Raw genomic sequence first — 19,377 nt, 5'->3', positions numbered from 1 at the left:
TTCTCAGTCCCATATTCCTGCCTCTTTATAAGTCTAGTAATTGTTTGGTTGTGTGACAGACGTTTTATATAAAAGAACTAAAGTGGCCCAAAATGATATTTTCTGCTAGTGCTAGCTTTCTTTTTTCTCTACCAAAAATAAAGGGTCCAGAGCTTATCACTCTAACTTTAATCAGGACTTGAGCTTGTTTTAACCAGAGTTGTAATTTTGGTATGACTAATTTCACCTCTGGTAATTTTGGTATGACTCATTTCACCTCTTGCTAGTCCCTGTTTTCTTTGTCGTGGCCCTCCTAGAATTTTGATTGACAACTTTGCAAATCTGTGTCTCCTCAGATTTGAATAGTTGAGCAGTCTCAAAATGTGGCAAATACCTTCGGAGTTCAGATTTGAATAGTTGAGCAGTCTCAAAATGTGGCAGATTATCTTGGGAGTTCAGGTACCAGCCGTGTGTCTTTGACGCCTACTCTCTCTGTTGAGATGTCGGCTTCTAAGCACCATGAGACTGCAGAAGATTTTCTTCTATCTTATCAAAACTTCTTACTCTCCCCTCTATCAGTTTTGTTTGTTTGTTTGTTTTTGAGACAGAGTCTCGCTCTTGTCGCTCATGCTGGAGTGCAGTGACGTGAACTTGGTTCACTGCAACCTCTGCCTCCCAGGTTCAAGTGATTCTTGTGCTTCAGCCTCCCACGTATCTGGGACTGCAGGTGCACACCACCGCGCCCGGCTAATTTTTGTAGTTTTAGCAGAAACAGCGTTTCACCATACTGGCCAGGCTGTTCTCAAACTCCTGACCTCAGGTGATCCGCCCATCTCGGCCTCCCAAAGTGCTGGGATTACAGGTGTGAGCCAGGGTGTCTGGCCCCTCTATCAGTTTTCACAGTTCCAGAACTCAATACCTGTCTGGTGGGCCAGTTGATTTCAACACATTAGCCTCCTGTGACTCCCTAAAGCACTATAGGCTTATCTTTCCATTCCTATCAGAAATTAGCAAACTACTACGCTCCTGCTTGTTTTTATACTACCTGTGTGCTCTTAAGAATGGGTTTTATATTTTACGTGGCTGAAAACATTTTAAAAGAGAATATTTTGTGATGTGAAAATTTAATGCAGATCAAATTTCAGTGTCCATAATGTTTTATTGGTATACAGTCATGTTCATTTGTTTGTATTAGTCTTACTTGCTATGGATACTTTCCAGCTACAGTGCTAGAGTTGAGTAGTTGCAGTAGAGACCATATGCCTGTAAAGCCCAAAATAATTACTATCTCGCCCTTGAGAGAAAACGTTTTCCTGCCAAACCCGGATCTGTGATAACGGTTCTCAAAGTGTGATCTGTGGACTCTTGGTTCCTGAGAGAGACCCTTAAATGAGTTCTATAAGATCAAAACTAATGATAGTTACCAAGATTTTTCCTTTTCTACTTCATTGATGTTTGAACTGATGGTGCAAAAGCTGTAATGGGTAAAGCTGGTGGGATCTTAAGCATCAAAGCGGTGGCACTAAACAGTACTAGCAGTCATTGTGTTTTTCACTGCCACATACTCCTAATAAATATAATTCAGTTTTTATCTAAGATGCCCTTACTAAATGAAAGTTAATTTAATTAGGTCTTTACTCCCAAGACATGTCTTTTTAATACTCTTCGGAACAAAATAAGGCCAATCTTTTCTATATACAGTTGACTCTTGAACAACATGAGTTTGAACTGTGCTGGGTCCACTTATTCATGGATTTTAAAAATAAATATAGTTAGCTTTCTGTATCTATGGGTTCTACATTAGCAACCAAATTCAGATTGAAAATACACTGTTTGGGCCGGGCGCGGTGGCTCATGTTTGTAATCCCAGCAGTTTGGGAGGCCAAGGTGGGCAGATCACCTGAGGTCAGGAGTTCACTACCAGCCTGGCCAACATGGTGAAACCCCATCTCTACTAAAAATACAGAAAAATTAGCCATGTGTGTTGGCCTTGCCTGTAATCCCAGCTACTTGGGAGGCTGAGGCAGGAGAATTGCTGGAACCCAGGAGGCAGAGGTTGCAGTGAGCTGAGACCACGCCACTTGTTTTGGAAAATAAGGTCTTTTAAAATCAAAATTGTTTCTATTAATATATAATGAGTTAACTGGCAAATATTCAAAATTTTTGTATTTCAATTAACATATTTTAAAATTATCAATAAATATAACCCACATAAACAAAAGTGCTTTGTGGTACCTCAGTAGTTTTTAAGAGTATGAAATGATTCTAAATTCAAAATCCACTGCTCTAGGAGTTGGTTTCTCCTCATAGATCAGAGGATAAATCAGGTTTTGGTTATGGTTTTGGCTTTTTGTTGTCATCTTCAGTTTAGTGTAAGTTATTTTTAGGAACATCCCACCTGTTTTATTGGTATTGATGATAATTTTGATTATGCTGTATAAGATCCATGTCCTTACAGTTGCCAACCCCAATGGTTATAAGACCTCCATCTAGTCACATACATGTCGGTTCTTTCTTTTAGGGGGTTGTGCTCTTAGGCCATACTTGATATGAACTGTTTAATCCTTTTAAAGTCAAGTTGGAATCAGTGGAGGATTCATTTGTTTTCACTATTTTTCCATCATTTTGTTTTTCCTTCCACATTATGTCAACACAGAAGTGATAAACCTGTTCTCACTAGAATTGGTATTATTTAGTTTAAAATTGTTAAATCGTATTTCCCCCAACTCTTCTTCTGGTGTATTTTTGGATGGATTTTTAATTATGGTAAAGGTAGGTAGGCAGCGATAGCTATGGAATGCAGTAGCCACAATCCTAAACCATAAAACAACTTCCATTGATTGCCATGTGCCCCTGTGAGAGGTGTATGCCCCCAGGAATATCACTGAAGCTCAGTTGAAATTGTTAGTTTAGTTTTTTGAGAATTTCGCATTCATTGACAGTTTCCAGACATATATCCCATTTCTACACATTTCAATACTTAATGATATAGGACTGGAAAAGTCCAATTTGCGAAGAATAACTTGAAAAAGGCGTAAGAAGTGAAGGGGCTTTAAAAGTAACATCATATAAGATTGGTTAATTGTTAATTTAATTAATTGTGGTTTTAAGTAGGAAAGTGTCCATGAAAAATGAAACACATTCGTAGACTTTATTTTTTAAAATTAATTAATTAATTTTGAGATGAAGTCTCAGTCTGTGGCCCAGTCTGGAGTGCAGTGACATGATCTCGGCTCACTGCAACCTCTGCCTCTCAGGTTCAAGCAGTTCTCCTGCCTCAGCCTCCTGCGTATCTGGGACTACAGGTGCACACCACTGCGCTCGGCTAATTTTTGTATTTTTAGCAGAGATGGGGTTTCGCCATGTTGGCCAGGTTGGTCTCGAACTCCTGACCTCAAGTGATCCACTTGCCTTGACCTCCCAGAGTGCTTGGATTACAGGCATAAGCCACTGCACCCAGCCTCTGTAGACTTTATTTTGGAGTGTATTGTTTAGCTTAATGACAACTTACTTCTCTGTGGTTGTTGAGTATTCACATTTTTCAATTGTTGGAGTAGTGGAATTAAGTCTTAAAAGTAGAAACATTCTGATAGCCATCATCTGTGCAGGAAATGAAAGAGGATGCAAGGGTTTATAATTTGTGTGTGTGTGTGTGTTGTTTTTATTTTTACAGAATATTCTTTCCATTCTCTTGTTAGATACGTTGTTGTGTTTGTTTTTTATTTCCTTGCCCTTTCACTGTTAATTGGATTCTATTTATTCTGGTACAGATATTTAGAGGTGTATAACGTTTCCTTTGAAGTATGGGCATCATTGTTTAACAGGTTTTTATTATTGCAGCAAGCCTTTGCTCACAATTTATATTTCCTTAAACAGATAATGTTAAAGCTATTAGTTCATACTGGTCTTATGGATATTATTTTTTGTTTTTGCTGTAAAACCAGTCAACTTTTCAATTAAGAAGACAGAAATACATAACTGTGAAAGCATGTTAAGGCAGAGTAGATCCAACTAATTTAATTCTTCCTTCAATGTATTAGCAGTGTGCCTTAACCCTGGTATAGACCTAGTCTTTCATTAGGATGCAAAGAAAATAAGCAACCAATTACATTTCAAGTCACACCTTATACCTAGTAACAATTTTCTTAAATGTTTAAAGATAATAATTACTTTTTTCTCTAAAGGTTCTAAGGCCCAGCAGCTACTACAAGGATTGCAAGCCAGTGATGAAAGTCAACAGCTTCAGGCAGTTATTGAGATGTGTCAGTTACTGGTCATGGGAAATGAGGAGACACTGGGAGGGTTTCCTGTCAAGAGTGTTGTTCCAGCTTTGGTAAGTGTAATGTTTTTCCCTCATTTGTCCTCTGAAATCTGCTGATTTTGTACTGAATGTATGATTATTGTCATTATTAATTTCTAAAACATGATAGAGTTAAGAAAGGAGTATATGACTTGGTGCTTTTATTTCATGCTTACAGATATGATGAGCAATTGCTAATGAGTTGGCAAATTTTCTAAATCTTTTTTTTGTTGAATAGTCACCCAATTCTTGATACTTAAATGACTGGTTTTAAGTTGTTCACCTCATCAGTAACCTTGACTCCTGCCATGTAAAATGCACATGCTTATTCTTTTAACCTGGTGATCCACGGAGCAATAGGCCAGGGAAGCTCACTTTGGGTTGTTTCAGGGGGCTAGAAAGGTTTCATATTTGGTACGTGTCTACATGGGAATACTACTCAAGCCATATGGTATATATGTGGATCCTTTCAGTTTAAAAGCTTTTATATTGGCCAGAGGCAATGTCTCACGCCTGTAATCCCAGTACTTTGGGAGACCGAGGTAGGTGGATCATCTGAGGTCAGGAGTTCGAGACCAGGCTGGCCAACATGGTGAAACCCCGTCTCTACTAAAAATACAAAAATTATCCGGGCATGGTGGCAGGTGCCTGTGGATCCCAGCTACTCGGGAGGCTGAGGCAGGACAGTCACTTGAACCTGGAAGGCAGAGAATCGCTCTCATCTCTTGCAGTGAGCCAAGATCGCGCCACTGCATTCCAGCCTGGGCAACAGGAGCAAAACTCTGTCTCAGAAAAAGAAATAAATGACTTTAAAAAATCTTTTAATGCCTTTTCAACACAGTTGTGAGTTGATATTTTGATATGATTGATAGATTAACAGCTTGATTCCTTAAATTTTTAAATATGAAAACAATAGGAAGAAAAATTGCCATTATCAAATGTGGGCACCTTAGCACAATACAGCATTTAAATAGTGGATTGATAATTTTCTTTGTCCAAAATTAAAGAAATTGGCTATAATTTAAGATTAAAATTTGAGTCTAAATCAAACACTACCAAAAGACAAACATAAACATGTTACATTTGTGGTATGTTTTATTTTGGAAATTACAATTAAATGCTATGTAAATCTTTTTTGTATATCCAGTAAAGCTGACAGAAAATGAAGTTATGGTTTGTACATCATATTGTCCCATTTGATGAGATTATCAAATTATGGAGATAGCTTGAGTTTTGGTGAGAGAGCTGAGTAAAGAAAAGTCTGTGAAATACAAGGTGACAATCCTTATTCTGCTTGTTCTTATTTGGATGGCTCAGCTCTGGCAGAGTTTGATAAAGGATAGAACAGTTTCTTCACCTGCCACCCAGATGCAGATAATGAAAGCCAGTTATCAAATTTTATCATTTCCATTCTAGTAAAAGTTGTACATGTTGCTTTCTGAGTGTTTCATAATAGCAATATTATTAACCTTTCAACTTTCAGATTTTGCCTATGTTAATGTCCATTCTCAGATTGCGCCTATGTTAATGTCCATTCTCAGATTGCTGATTTGTTCAATAGCTGGCTTCTGTGTCCTGAATCAAACTTTCATTTGTTTCATTGTTATTGTTGTTTGTTCACTAAGAAATAGCAACAAATAACTAGGCTTACCTTATACTATCTACAGTTAAAATTTAGTTTTTATTAGTTAAAGAAGCCATTAAGTCTAGGCAGAAATGTTGACACATAATTCACTTTACTTAATGTGCTGGTTGTTAATTAGATTTAAGTACCTAATTGACTTGCACAAGTATGCTCTCACTATTAATAATGGCTGTTATTAATGACTTCTCCAGATATATCTTTTATCACAGTTCAATATTATTTATGTATATCTCTTCATTACAGTACAGTCATGTGACATAAATAGCCATTTTTGGTGAAAGGGTATCTGTTTATATCAGTCATTCCCAAACACAGTATAACAAGGTTATTTAATAATTGGGGAACTTAGTACGTTTTCTTTTAACATGACAGCCCCTTTCAAATTAGACTAAGTGTTCTAAGTGACTGATATTAAGTGATTTGATAGTTTTTTTTTTAAGTCCTGAAATGGAGTGTGTGTATGTGTTATGGTGTTTGTGTGTGTGCTTTTAAACAAAAATAGTTCTTAGGACTTCTGGTATGTAGGTATACTTTACCCAGCACAATTCAGAGCTGAGAAGACATTCGTACTGAGTGAGTATGGTGTTAGAATATCTGATGTTTGTTGTTGTCGTTATAAATTTAATTGAAGGGTACTTAACAAGCTTAAATTCAGTGCATTTAAAAATTTCCATTGAACCAGAAGACGGTGAATGGCTGTCTTACCCCCAAGGAGGAAATTTCTTTGGTGATTCAGCTGCTTCGAGAGGATAGAGTGTGTATCCTCAGCAGTTTTGCATTCCTTCATTAGAAAAACATAGCTGAAATCTGCTTAAGATCTTTTCCACAAGAAAAACTAAAATGAAGTCAGATATTTAAACTTATTCATGCATATATGGAGTAATTATATTAATTTGGCTTTAATTAGTGCATAATTAGTTTCTGATGTGATCTTGTGTTTAAATCCTATATTACTGTGCATTTTAAAGCTGAGTCAAATGGTGCTTATCTGTTTTAGAGAAGCTTGTTCACAAGAGTTTAAGTTATGGTCCTGAATCTGTGCTGACATTTGTTAACTCCACAAATGTCAGTGCATTGCTGATCCTGTTATTTATGTATCTAGTATTTATTAACACTGGTAAGTCCTCAGGGATATATTAATAGGCTTCTGAAAGGGGTTAGAGCTACCAAAAGGATAGGTTGCAAGTAACAAGAAGGCTTTGTTTGTGACCTGTATCACGAGGTTATGGTTATCTAGCAGCACACTCAAGTCGGAGTCACCGTGTGTGATGAACCATCCTGAGTGTAATCATTTCTGTGTACGCCTACTAGGTTTTATCTTAAAGTTATTTTTGTGTGGTAAAAGTTACGAATAATACTTCCATTTCAGTTGAAGTTCAAATAGAAGAGGAAGAAATACCTCTAGGATTTTCCCAAGGAATATAGCTTCTAATATTTTGTTATCTTTTTAACAGATTACGTTACTTCAGATGGAGCACAATTTTGATATTGTAAGTATGTATTGTATTTTTTTAAATGGTGTATATTTAAGTTTTGAGTTTTTACTCATTAAAATATCTTCTTTTCTAGATGAACCATGCTTGTCGAGCCTTAACATACATGATGGAAGCACTTCCTCGATCTTCTGCTGTTGTAGTAGATGCTATTCCTGTCTTTTTAGAAAAGGTGATCCTATTTTTACCCCGTTTGTTCAAAAGCAGGCATAGGGAGTCAAGTTTCAAACTCTTGAATTTTAGCTTTCATTTTCTAAATAAAGTATATTTTTAGCCAAGATTCCCGAGAAATGTTTTATGTCCAGCAGATCAATAGTTTGAAGGTGATGATAAATCATTTATAGAATCATTCTAGTTTTGTAATTTTTAGTAATAATTAGCGCATTAATATAATAACTTTCAGAGAAGAACTTTAAAGTACTTGATTAAAAATAATCTAATTTCTAGAAGACATCCCAGTGAGGTTGATAGCTATTTATACCCTCATTATGTAGCTGAGAAAGTTGAATCCGTGGGGAATAGAAATTTTCATATGGTTTGTAGTAAATTGTGTTTTTGGTCTGTCTTACGGACCTTTTTGTTTGTTTAACACACAACAAAATTTGCTTTATCTGATAAACTTGCAGTATGGTGTAAAGTTAAAATCTGATTTTAAAATTTTGTTGTGTAAAACAACTCATCTATTTTAAATCTGAAGATTTAAAAGTTATGTAATTGGGTTTGGTTTATTATGTAAAACATATTTTTCACTATCTTAGAACTGCATACTGGTTAGAAGGAAACTGTTTTGGCTATACTTTGTAGCTTAAGCTGCTAAGTGACTTGCATCCTATGGTGGGTTACATGTTAGAGATAGTATACATGGATGTAAATTAGAGAAAGTATGTAGAAGATAAGTTATCGGAAAAGAACTTAAATGATAACCTTATGGTAACTATATATGTGTTCCCAGCTGCAAGTTATTCAGTGTATTGATGTGGCAGAACAGGCCTTGACTGCCTTGGAGATGTTGTCACGGAGACACAGTAAAGCCATTCTACAGGCGGTAAGTATTGTTACTGAAGGACTACATTTCACTTTATGTAGAATTTTTAAAATCCACATTTGTACAAGCTACTTGATTGCAGTTTTTATAAGATACAAATGTTGTTTCCAAAGTAATGTGCTAGACTTTTTATGAGTTAAATTATTTTTTATTGCTGATAAAGGATTTTTCTTTACCTTAACAGTTTTCTATATTTTAGGGTGGTTTGGCAGACTGCTTGCTGTACCTAGAATTCTTCAGCATAAATGCCCAAAGAAATGCATTAGCAATTGCAGCCAATTGCTGCCAGAGTATCACGCCAGATGAATTTCATTTTGTGGCAGATTCCCTCCCATTGCTAACCCAAAGGCTAACACATCAGGTAAAATATGCGTCTATTTTATGTGCCATAAAGTGTCTTATTACTTATTTTTTTAATTTTATATTTTATTTTATTTTATTTTTTTGAGATGGGAGTCTCGCTCTGTTACCCAGGCTAGAGTGCAGTGGCGTGATCTCAGCTCACTGCCACCTCCGCACTGGGTTCGAACGATTCTCCTGCCTCAGCTTCCCGAGTAGCTGGGATTACAGGTGTGTGCCACCACGCCCAGCTAATTTTTGTATTTTTAGTAGAGATGGGGTTTTGCTATGTTGGCCAGGCTGGTCTTGAACTCCTGACCTCAGGTGATCCACCCGCCTCAGCCCCACATAGTGCTGGGATTACAGGTGTGAGCTACCGCGCCCAGCCACTTTTTTTAAATGACAATTTCAATTAGTATTTTAAATCTTTAGCTGCATATATAATCGAAAATGTTCTGATTAATATTTTTTATTTTTATCCAGTTATGTGCCATATTAGGTTATTTTATAAAATTTTGGTGGATTTATTCAAATGAATAGTAATTCATATGTTTGATGACTTTAACAATTTTGACTTTAAGGGATGGCTTTGTTATTTCAGCAAACATTGAGTGTTTACTCTGTGATATGATCAGAAGTTCCTTCTGAAAAGATTACTCTTTCTTGGGAGGCGTTGGAGGAGGCAGATGGGAGCAGGAGGATATGGGTTAAGACCAGAAGAGAGACTAGACTATGTCCCAAACAGAAATGAAAAAGGTAGCTTGTGGCTATCTGGGGTTGGAGAAGAGCAAAAGTGATTATCTAGGTGGCAGAATCAATGGACCTGATGATACAGTGTGAAAAGCAGGGTTTATGAGCCGGGGATGGTGAGGACAAATTGTGAGTACAGCTTCAAGGCTATGGAGAAATTGAATTTTTTTTTTAGCTACAGAGACATATTTTAAAGCGTTGTTTGTTATTGCTAAAGATATTTCTAGAAACCTGGCTTTAAAATTGCCATTACAAAGTGTGGCTAAGACCCCAGGGAAAATAGATTCATAAAAATATTTTTAAACAATTTAGGAATTTTTTTTTTGTTCTGTTTTGTTTTTGTTTTTGAGACTGAGTCTTACTCTCTTGCCCAGGCTGGAGTGCAGTGGCGTGATCTCACAGCAGCCTCTGCCTCCCTGGTTCAAGTGATTCTTCTGCCTCAGCCTCCTGAATAGCTGGGATTACAGTTGCGTGCCACCATGCCCAGCTAATTTTTGTGTTTTTAGTAGAGACAGAGTTTCGCCATGTTGGCCAGGCTGGTCTCAAACTCCTGCACTCAAGTGATCCACCTGTCTCAGCCTCCCAAAGTGCTGGGATTACAGGCATAAGCCATGGCACCTGACCAAATAAGGGATTTATGTAAGGTAAAATAGTAGTGATCATTGAATCACCCTAGAGTCTTTTGCTTCTAAAATGATCAAGACAAGGTAGCCCTATTCATTTTTAAAAAATCTGTTTATGTGTTTATTTTTAAAAAACATAGTTGGCTGGGGGCACAGTGACTCGCACCTGTAATCCCAGCACTTTGGGAGGCCAAGGCAGGTGGATCACCTGAGGTCGAGAGTTAGAGACCAGCCTGACCAACATGGTGAAACCCCATCTCTACTAAAAATAAAAAATCAGCCGGGCGTCGTGGCGCATCCCAGCTACTCAGGAGGCTGAGGCAGGAGGATTGCTTGATCTCGGGAGGCAGAGGTTTGCAGTGAGCTGAGATCGTGCCATTGCACTCCAGCCTGGGTAACAAGAGCGAAACTCTGCCTCAAAAATAATAATAATAATAAATAAATAAAAACATAGTTGAGATAATCTTTTCTGTAGTCTAAAAGTGTGTTCTCTGTTATGTGATAATCAGTTCCATATGATATTCTTTAGAAATAAGATAAAAGAATTAGAGAAGTTAAATAGTTACTATTTGTAGCACTCTTTCTAGATTTATGTAGTGTCAGGGAAGGTTTAGGCTATAGGCTTTTATAGTATCTGAATTATTCTCATTTTTGTAGAAACAAGTCTAATTTTTACATATGAAAAGTCCACTTATAAGTTAGGAAAAATCAAGATCTATCAAAACATTAGTCTAGCCAGTAAAACATTCTTTCCCTTCTTTTTATGACACTTATTTCAAATGTTTTGTCAGTGATGCCATTCTGTTTTTATGACAAATATGGCAAATTGTTTTTATAGTGGAACTTTTTCATAGTGAATTATTTGTTTTTATAGTGAATATTGCAAGTCTATGCCCTATTTTTAACATTGTCAAAAAACCTCTGGTTCCTGCAACTTTCCTTTTTCTAACTTTTTAGTGTGTACCCACTTAAACATTTCTACTTGTAATGGTTTTAAAGGAAAGTAGGATATTTATATATTTCTTTAGTATAACATTTGTTTAGGTATTGAGATTGCATAAGCATAATAGTTCTTCCTTTTCTGTGTATTTGCTTTTATCTAGTAGGGGCCTTTATACAAGAGAGAGGTTGGTTTGTTTCCTGTTTGTTTTGAAATTGTGATGTTACTGACTGTACCTTGCTTAGGCCCATTTGCATTTTCAAAGCTGTCATTTACTAATTGAGCTTGCCTTGAAGAATCTGGGGTTAGGAAGAAGATAAAGTAGTGATACATGACAGTGAAAATGCTTTATGCTAATAAATTTTATTTTCCTTTATTAAAAAATTAGGATAAAAAGTCAGTAGAAAGCACTTGCCTTTGTTTTGCACGCCTAGTGGACAACTTCCAGCATGAGGAGGTAAGTGTTTAGTCTTTGGTAGTATTTTTATGAGGTTGTTGAATTGCTGAATCTTGATGTAATAATTCCTTTATTCTTGTGTTTGTGAAGAATTTACTCCAGCAGGTTGCTTCCAAAGATCTGCTTACAAATGTTCAACAGCTGTTGGTAGTGACTCCACCCATTTTAAGTTCTGGGATGTTTATAATGGTGGTTCGCATGTTTTCTCTGATGTGTTCCAACTGTCCAACTTTAGCTGTTCAACTTATGAAACAAAGTAAGTGCAAATTTACTGTTCTACTTTAAGCAGGAAAAGTTGGTTCTTCATTAATATGTAAAGTCAACATAAGCTGAGCAAATGGAAGAGATTACTAATACCGCAGGCACTGGATAGTAAAGAAAAGTGTTAATATGTAATAAATGTATGTTGGGACAGTATGTTAATGTTTCTAACATACTCCTTTTAAAGTATAAATTAAATGTTTGCCCTTGGTGTTTCTAGGGCTAACAATACAAAGTCATTAATATCTATGCAATGTTAGTCATGTAACCATCCTTGATTAGGAGAATTCTGAGTTTTATGTTAACCAATAACCAGCTGTCTTCAGCTTATATAGTTTGCTTTTTCTGCCCATGTTAGATTTTCTAGCAATTTTTCTGATTCCAGAATGCTGTCTTCCCTCAAAAAGTAGGAAGGTATTTATACTGATGAATGTCTCTGATGTTTGCTAATTTGGTATTTCTAAACCTTTTCAAATTTAGACCTTTCAAATTAAACCTTTCAAATTTAGAAAGGTATTTCTAAACCTTTACATGGTGTGTGGGAAATAAAATTTTATTGCACTGCTCTTGCAGTTGACCATTCCTCTCTCAATCCTTAGACTTAAGTTGATGTCAGAGAATGGTGGGGCATCAGACAACATCTATACGTTATAATGTTTTTCTTCTTTTTAACTTTTTGTAGAGGCAAGGTCTCACTGTATTGCCTAGGCTGTTCTTGAAGTCCTGGCCTCAGGCCTTTCTCCTGCCTTGGCCTCCCATAGTACTAGGATTATAGGCGTGAGCCATCACACCTGGCTGTTATGATTAGTTCTAGTAGAGTATTGATCACTTTTGTATAGAATACCTTTAATTGTGTGTAATTTCATAGCCATAATTCTAATCTCTATGGATTAATCATAGCCATAATTCTAATCTCTATGGATGTTACCTTGGGAGTCAGTGATGATATTAACTGATAAAATGGTCTTTGGTCCCACTCTGTCTGAGTGGTCTCGTACTGTCTGAGACAGTATATTTAGCAGTATAATATTTTCGTTTTAGGGGAACTCAGTTTTATATTTAGTTGCTTTTCTTATGAATTAACACATTGGCACAGAACTTTGTAGAAAAATAATGTCGAGGTGGCTACTTGGAAAGATTCTCCGTAAAGCATTGAGTCTTTTCCAGACTTGGTATTCCAGACAACCCTATTTTGAGTGGTCCTGAAGAAAGTGCTCTTTCCCTAAATAAGATTGGGAAAGGCTCAACTCCTTGAGTATCCGCAATTCATTTTACTTACTAAAGTCTCTAGGAGTTCTTTGAACATTGCTTATCCCAACATTTCCTGAATCATTAAGAGAGATTATTTCTTGTTAATGTATGTTTTGTTACAGCACATCCCTAAATACTAGTTTGGGAAATTGCTGCCTGCCTTTTGTTTGTTTTAACATTTTTTTTCTTTTAGTATATTTTCACCTCTTTTGCATGCTCCAGGCAGTTTACCACATGTTTATCATATAGAGGTCACCATAGTTGTTTACTGTAATAACCCTATAAAAGGAAATGTAGACCTCTTCTATTTGTCTCTATTTTGTTGTCATCCCTTGACTTCTAAAAAAAATAAAATCCTTATAATGCAGCATACCATGTATTCAAACTTCTCTATAAAGTTGCAAAACTAATTAAAAAAAAATCTTAATCACTAATTGTGAAATTCTGTGTGGCAGGCAGTTCACTATCCGCATCTCTCTGCCCAAATCATTAATGAATATTTTTCTTGATAACAGAACTTACTGATTATTGGCAAAACATTCTAATAAAATGTTTATGTATATTTTGCATATGTATAATATTTACAGGAACACACGCACAATCAGCAAAGACCCAGCCGTGTCTTTAGGTTTCAGCTTTCCTTAGGTTTAGACTGACTAAATGGTAGAGACTGAGAGTTCCCTCCACTCACAGTGTCAGCACATCTGCGTGGTTATCATGCAGAGTCCTCCAGAAAATGATGTCTTCTGGGAATGGAAACCTACAGTAGAGAATGCTTGCCTGATCCTTGTATCAAGTTTGCATGTAATCAGTGTTGCTTAGGTAGTGGTTTTCCTGATCACAATACAATAAGATTCAGATACATTTAATTGTTAACGTTTTATACTATGGGCCACATATTTTCAGTATATTTGAATTGAAGACAAATACATGAATATATTTGATTTGTGGTATGTTGAATGCATTTTTGTGCAAAGTACGATGCTTCTCAAGGAAAGAAATAAAGGGTTCCTGAAGTCTCAGGGGTGAGAAGGAATTGTGATTAGGCACCCAGCTAGGTTTGGACTAAAGAATGAAGTCTCCAGAAAGAGATTGTTAAAATCTACACAAAATTTTTTTAGGCCTTTATTACAGCACTTTCACATTTTTTACATTAATTTCTGCATTATGTTGCTTTATAAGAAAATGATTCTGATTATTTTCCCCCCTTGGGCAATGTTTGCCTTTGAATGAGGTAGTATAACTAGTTTAATAGCCTTTTGTTTTTTGTTGTTGGTTTTTACAGACATTGCAGAAACACTTCACTTTCTCCTGTGTGGTGCCTCCAATGGAAGTTGTCAGGAACAGATTGATCTTGTTCCACGAAGCCCTCAAGAACTGTATGAACTGACATCTCTGATTTGGTAAAGATTGGGCTAAATATCACTTTGGGAGGCCGAGGCGGGTGAATCACGAGGTCAGGAGTTCGAGACCAGCCTGGCCAACATGATGAAAACCCGTCTCTACTAAAAATACAAAAAATTACCTGGGCGTAGTGGCGGGCGCCTGTAATCCCAGCTGCTTGGGAGGCCAAGACAGGAGAAATTGCTTGAACCCGGGAGGCGGAGGTTGCAGTGAGCCGAGATTGTGCCACTGCCATCCAGCCTGGGCGACAGAGTGAGACTCTGTCTCCAAAAAATAAAAAAAAAAATAAAAAAAATGGGCTAAATATAACTTTTGGTTTGTGTGAGATTATTTTTCTTTAGAGACCTAACGTTTACTAATATTTCATAAAGTTACTAAAATTATTGTACTTTTTGTTTTCAGTGAACTTATGCCATGTTTACCAAAAGAAGGCATTTTTGCAGTTGATACCATGTTGAAGAAGGGAAATGCACAGAACACAGATGGTGCGATATGGCAGTGGCGTGATGATCGGGGCCTCTGGCATCCATATAACAGGATTGACAGCCGGATCATTGAGGTAGTAGTTTCATCGTACCGTTTAAATATGTCTATTTTGTTGGAGAGTGGGTGTAGGGATGGAGTGGGGAGGTGGATATGTGGACTTGAATGTGCTTGATTTTGAATTAACTCAAGATTCTCTCATTTTGTCTCCTGAGAACAAGGTCCTCATTTCTGTTCAGGTCAGAAAACTTCATGTTCTAGTCCTGCTTCTGCTGCTAACTACCTGATTGACTTGGAGCAAGTAATTTAAGTTTGTTGTTCCATAGTTTCCTCATTTCTGAAAGGAAACGTTGGAAGACTTAGGCTGTAGGTTTCTAAAATTTATCTATCTTCTATCAGAAAGCGATGTCCCATGAGCAAAGATTTACATACAAATAGTTTCCTCTCAATATTTTTTAAGAGCAAAAACGTGGAAACAAATGAAATAGCTAGTTCTGGGTAGATAGTTAAGTAAATTGTGATACACATAGGCTTGTATGTTATCCAGATATTATTGGGACAAATTTTAATGATATAAAATCAAATATGAATGAAAAACACAATATACAATGTTAAGTGAATCTTTTTGGAATTCAGCAAAATAAGTGAACATGTGAATAATACAAAGGGGAGGAATGTACCAAAATGTTGACAGTGATTTTCTGTGACAGTTTTATGTGATTTTTATTTTTACTTCCTTATATATTGTTTGCGCTGAAATATTTTTAAAACTAAATGAGCATAATATTTGCTCTAGCTTAAGAGGTGTTGATCACTGTGTTATTTGTGATGCCATGCATAATTTACCATTTTCAATACATGAGACACCTGTAAGAATTTATGTATTTTCTAATTTCAACCTTTGATGTTTGAATTCTTTTTAGAACATCACACATTTTGAATAGACAGTCTTTAAAGGTGCCTTCTAGTTCGTTTCTAAAAATGAATTTTAGAAAAAATTTTAAACCAATGACTTACATCATAAAATCAAGTTTTAAAAATAAATCCAGTTTCAGAGCCAGCTTTTATGAGAAAATTGACTTTGACTGGTCTTCTGTGCAGCATTATATATAAGCAGTATATAAGCAGGCCAATTCTGCTAATAGTGGTCCTGGTCTCTAACTCTAAGTCGTCTTCTTTTTAGCATTTTCCTGATCATTGCACCTTCACTATTAGCTTACTCTCTCATATGTGCTGCGAGTCTTGTCTTCCATTCAGCCTAGGAGTCCATAGATTGGATTCTGTAATGAGAATATTGTGTCACTTCTGTAGTCTGTTCAAAATCAAACTGTGCTGATTGAACTGTCTCAATTTAAATATGTATACCACACACAACCTTGGCGATTAATCTGTTTCAGTTGTGTCCCTTTTAGTCTTAAAGTTATTTTTGTTTAATGAGGACAATTTTATAGGATCATTTTGTTTAAGGGAGGATTTTGGTAGGTCGCTAAGAATTCATTGTGTAAATAACATTTTTAATCTAAGAATACTAAGATTTATGTATAACTGATTTTTTATAAGCAATGTCTTAAAAGCATTCTCAATACAAATGGTGTCTTCTTTGTGTCAGTGATGCTACATAGGGGGATCTTTCATCAAGATTTTACCTGCATTTATGTCTAAGGGTCCCTGATAAGGCTTGAGGCATGTAACCTATGTCTAATTAAAAATGATTTGTTGAATGAATGAGTTTTGTCATATCTACACTATTATTCCATCTTCTGTTAACTTCACCATCTAAAACCTGTTGAAATAAATATGTAAGATAGCATATTTGGAGGGTCCCCACTGTGTCTTAAGGTAATAGATTTCTCAATGTTTATATTCAAAGTTTCTCTCTCTTTGCTCTCAGGCAGCCCATCAGGTCGGTGAGGATGAGATAAGCTTGTCCACTCTGGGACGAGTTTATACTATTGATTTTAATTCTATGCAGCAAATCAATGAGGACACGGGAACAGCACGTGCCATTCAGAGAAAACCTAACCCCTTAGCCAATAGTAACACTAGTAAGTACATTCTGAGTTAAAATAGCACTATACTATTGTGCAATATTTCGTGTTTGCATAATAAATAATTGGTTCATTAAGTATCTTTTTAAGCTTAAGACAATTGCATAACAATAATTTGGTTTTTGATTTTTTAAATCATGTCCATTAATGGATGAGTGAGCCAGTATTAACTGGTATCTTTTCCACAATTTGTCTGCTTACCTGATGTCCTGAGACTTGAGTTAGAATTCACTCATACAGATTTTTATCTGATCCTGTTACTACTATTATACCTTTAGATCCATTGACGAGTTCTTTCCAACCTTGTATTTTATACCTTCCTGCCAAAATTATCTGAACTAATTAAGGACAGATAATCGTGATTAAAAAAAAAAACAAAAAACAAACCAGGTTTCTGACATTTATCTGTCCCCTCAGGGATTTAGTTCATTGCTTTTGCAGCCCTAGTTTAAAGAACAGTGGTCTGCAAATTTTTTTTTTTGAAAAGGGCCAGATAGTGCTGGGCGCGGTGGCTCACGCCTGTAATCCCAGCACTTTGGGAGGCTGAGGCAGGCAGATCACGAGGTCAGGAGATGGAGACCATCCTGGCTAACACAGGGAAACCCCATCTCTACTAAAAATACAAAAAACTAGCCGAGCGTGGTGGCAGGCACCTGTAGTTGGAGCTACTCAGGAGGCTGAGGCAGAGGAATGGCGTTAACCCGGGAGGCGGAGCTTGCAGTGAGCCGAGATCCTGCCACCACACTCCAGCCTGGGCAACAGAGTGAGACTCTGTCTCAATAAATAAATTAATTAATTAAATAAAATAAAGGGCCAGATAGTAAATAATATAAGTGTTGTAGGTTATATATAGTCTATACTCATCACCATTGCCATTGTAGCCCTCAATTAGCCATATACAATATTTAAACAAATGTACATGGCTGCATTCTAATAAAATTATACTTACAAAAACAGGTGGTGGACTGGATTCGGCTTATAGACCGTACTTTGTCAACCCCTTGTATATAATTTACTGCTTGTCAGTTATCTTTTCCTTACACTTTATGTCACTAAGCAAAGTGGTAGAATTACCTTCTTTATCCATTTTACACAGCTTTTAGTGAAATATCGTGCATTTCCAGAACTCAGTTTCTTACCACTGGTTTAGTTGGTTAGGATTGGATTTCCCTTTTGTTTCATTGAATGTATATCAGTAAAATAAAGAGGTACAGTGTGGTGATGAATTGTTACTTTCAGCTGGCCCAAATGGGTCACTAGTTTTCTAGACAGCTGAATTTTGTCTGTCTTCATGTTGCCTTTAGCATCTTTGTAAATCCTAGTTGATCATATCATAGAAGTTCATGTGTTTTATAATGAAAAAGTTTTCATAGCATTTCAAGAATTACATTGGCTTGAGTATTTTATATTGTTTATTGTGTTTCTGAAGTCTGTCACTTCAGGATTGCATAATTTTTTTTTTTTTTTTTTAATGTAATAGGTGGATATTCAGAGTCAAAGAAGGATGATGCTCGAGCACAGCTTATGAAAGAGGATCCGGAACTGGCTAAGTCTTTTATTAAGACATTATTTGGTGTTCTTTATGAAGTGTATAGTTCCTCAGCAGGACCTGCGGTCAGACATAAGTGCCTTAGAGCAATTCTTAGGATAATTTATTTTGCGGATGCCGAACTTCTGAAGGATGTTCTGAAAAATCATGCTGTTTCAAGGTGTGTTAATGAAAATAGTAGAAACATTTTACAAATTCAAATCTCTGCAAGTAATTTCAGAAACCTCTAAAGTAATAATAGAAAAAACATGCACAAAAGTTTGTTTGGAGTATCTTGAGCTCTTTTTTGTCTCTTTATATTCACATATAGCTTTTATAAAATATAAAACTTGAGCATTTAAGAAAAATGTTTATATTAATAGAATGGTTTCACAATGAAAATGCTTTGCTCTCAATTTAAAGTAGTATGGCCAAAAACAATCATCAGATTCAGGCAGAGTTTTATACACAAATGCTTTCTTTTTTTAGTCACATTGCTTCCATGCTGTCAAGCCAAGACCTGAAGATAGTAGTGGGAGCGCTTCAGATGGCAGAAATCTTAATGCAGAAGTTACCTGATATTTTTAGTGTTTACTTCAGAAGAGAAGGTAATGTCGTATAAATTAATAGTCGTTTAGTCTAGATAGTGCTTCAATAGAAATAAAGTTTTAATCTGTCGAGCAAAAACTGATAGCTTTTCAATTTAAAAATGACATTTATAGCTCTGTTAGCTTATAGCTCGGTGTACATAGAATGTGTCTTTTAGGCTGGGCGCGGTGGCTCACGCCTGTAATCCTAGCACTTTGGGAGGCTGAGGCAGGTGGATCACTT

At 36.2% G+C, this 19,377-nt stretch overlaps 1 protein-coding gene across 50 annotated transcripts in view; it reads left to right on the top strand.

Moving 5' to 3' along the window:
- The window catches only part of TRIP12 (thyroid hormone receptor interactor 12), a 156,494-nt gene that overhangs the window by 100,703 nt on the left and 36,414 nt on the right, over nucleotides 1-19,377 (top strand). For 18 of the 50 annotated variants that reach the window (XM_063648057.1, XM_063648048.1, XM_063648039.1 and 15 more), the window contains 12 exons: nucleotides 4,164-4,312; nucleotides 7,379-7,414; nucleotides 7,494-7,589; nucleotides 8,370-8,462; nucleotides 8,662-8,823; nucleotides 11,503-11,571; nucleotides 11,662-11,827; nucleotides 14,369-14,486; nucleotides 14,890-15,046; nucleotides 16,862-17,015; nucleotides 18,499-18,727; nucleotides 19,036-19,154. In XM_063648057.1, coding sequence (XP_063504127.1) covers nucleotides 4,164-4,312; nucleotides 7,379-7,414; nucleotides 7,494-7,589; nucleotides 8,370-8,462; nucleotides 8,662-8,823; nucleotides 11,503-11,571; nucleotides 11,662-11,827; nucleotides 14,369-14,486; nucleotides 14,890-15,046; nucleotides 16,862-17,015; nucleotides 18,499-18,727; nucleotides 19,036-19,154 — 1,548 coding nt within the window. Of the gene's footprint in view, nucleotides 1-4,163; nucleotides 4,313-7,378; nucleotides 7,415-7,493; nucleotides 7,590-8,369; nucleotides 8,463-8,661; nucleotides 8,824-11,502; nucleotides 11,572-11,661; nucleotides 11,828-14,368; nucleotides 14,487-14,889; nucleotides 15,050-16,861; nucleotides 17,016-18,498; nucleotides 18,728-19,035; nucleotides 19,155-19,377 lie in introns of all 50 variants that reach the window. The other 32 variants (XM_063648037.1, XM_063648036.1, XM_054477669.2 and 29 more) reach the window with 3 other exon arrangements.

The sequence above is a fragment of the Pongo pygmaeus genome, chromosome 11, assembly GCF_028885625.2.
Source record: "Pongo pygmaeus isolate AG05252 chromosome 11, NHGRI_mPonPyg2-v2.0_pri, whole genome shotgun sequence".
In the NCBI taxonomy this organism is placed as follows: domain Eukaryota; kingdom Metazoa; phylum Chordata; class Mammalia; order Primates; family Hominidae; genus Pongo; species Pongo pygmaeus.
This window is presented reverse-complemented; position numbering and strand designations above follow the sequence as displayed.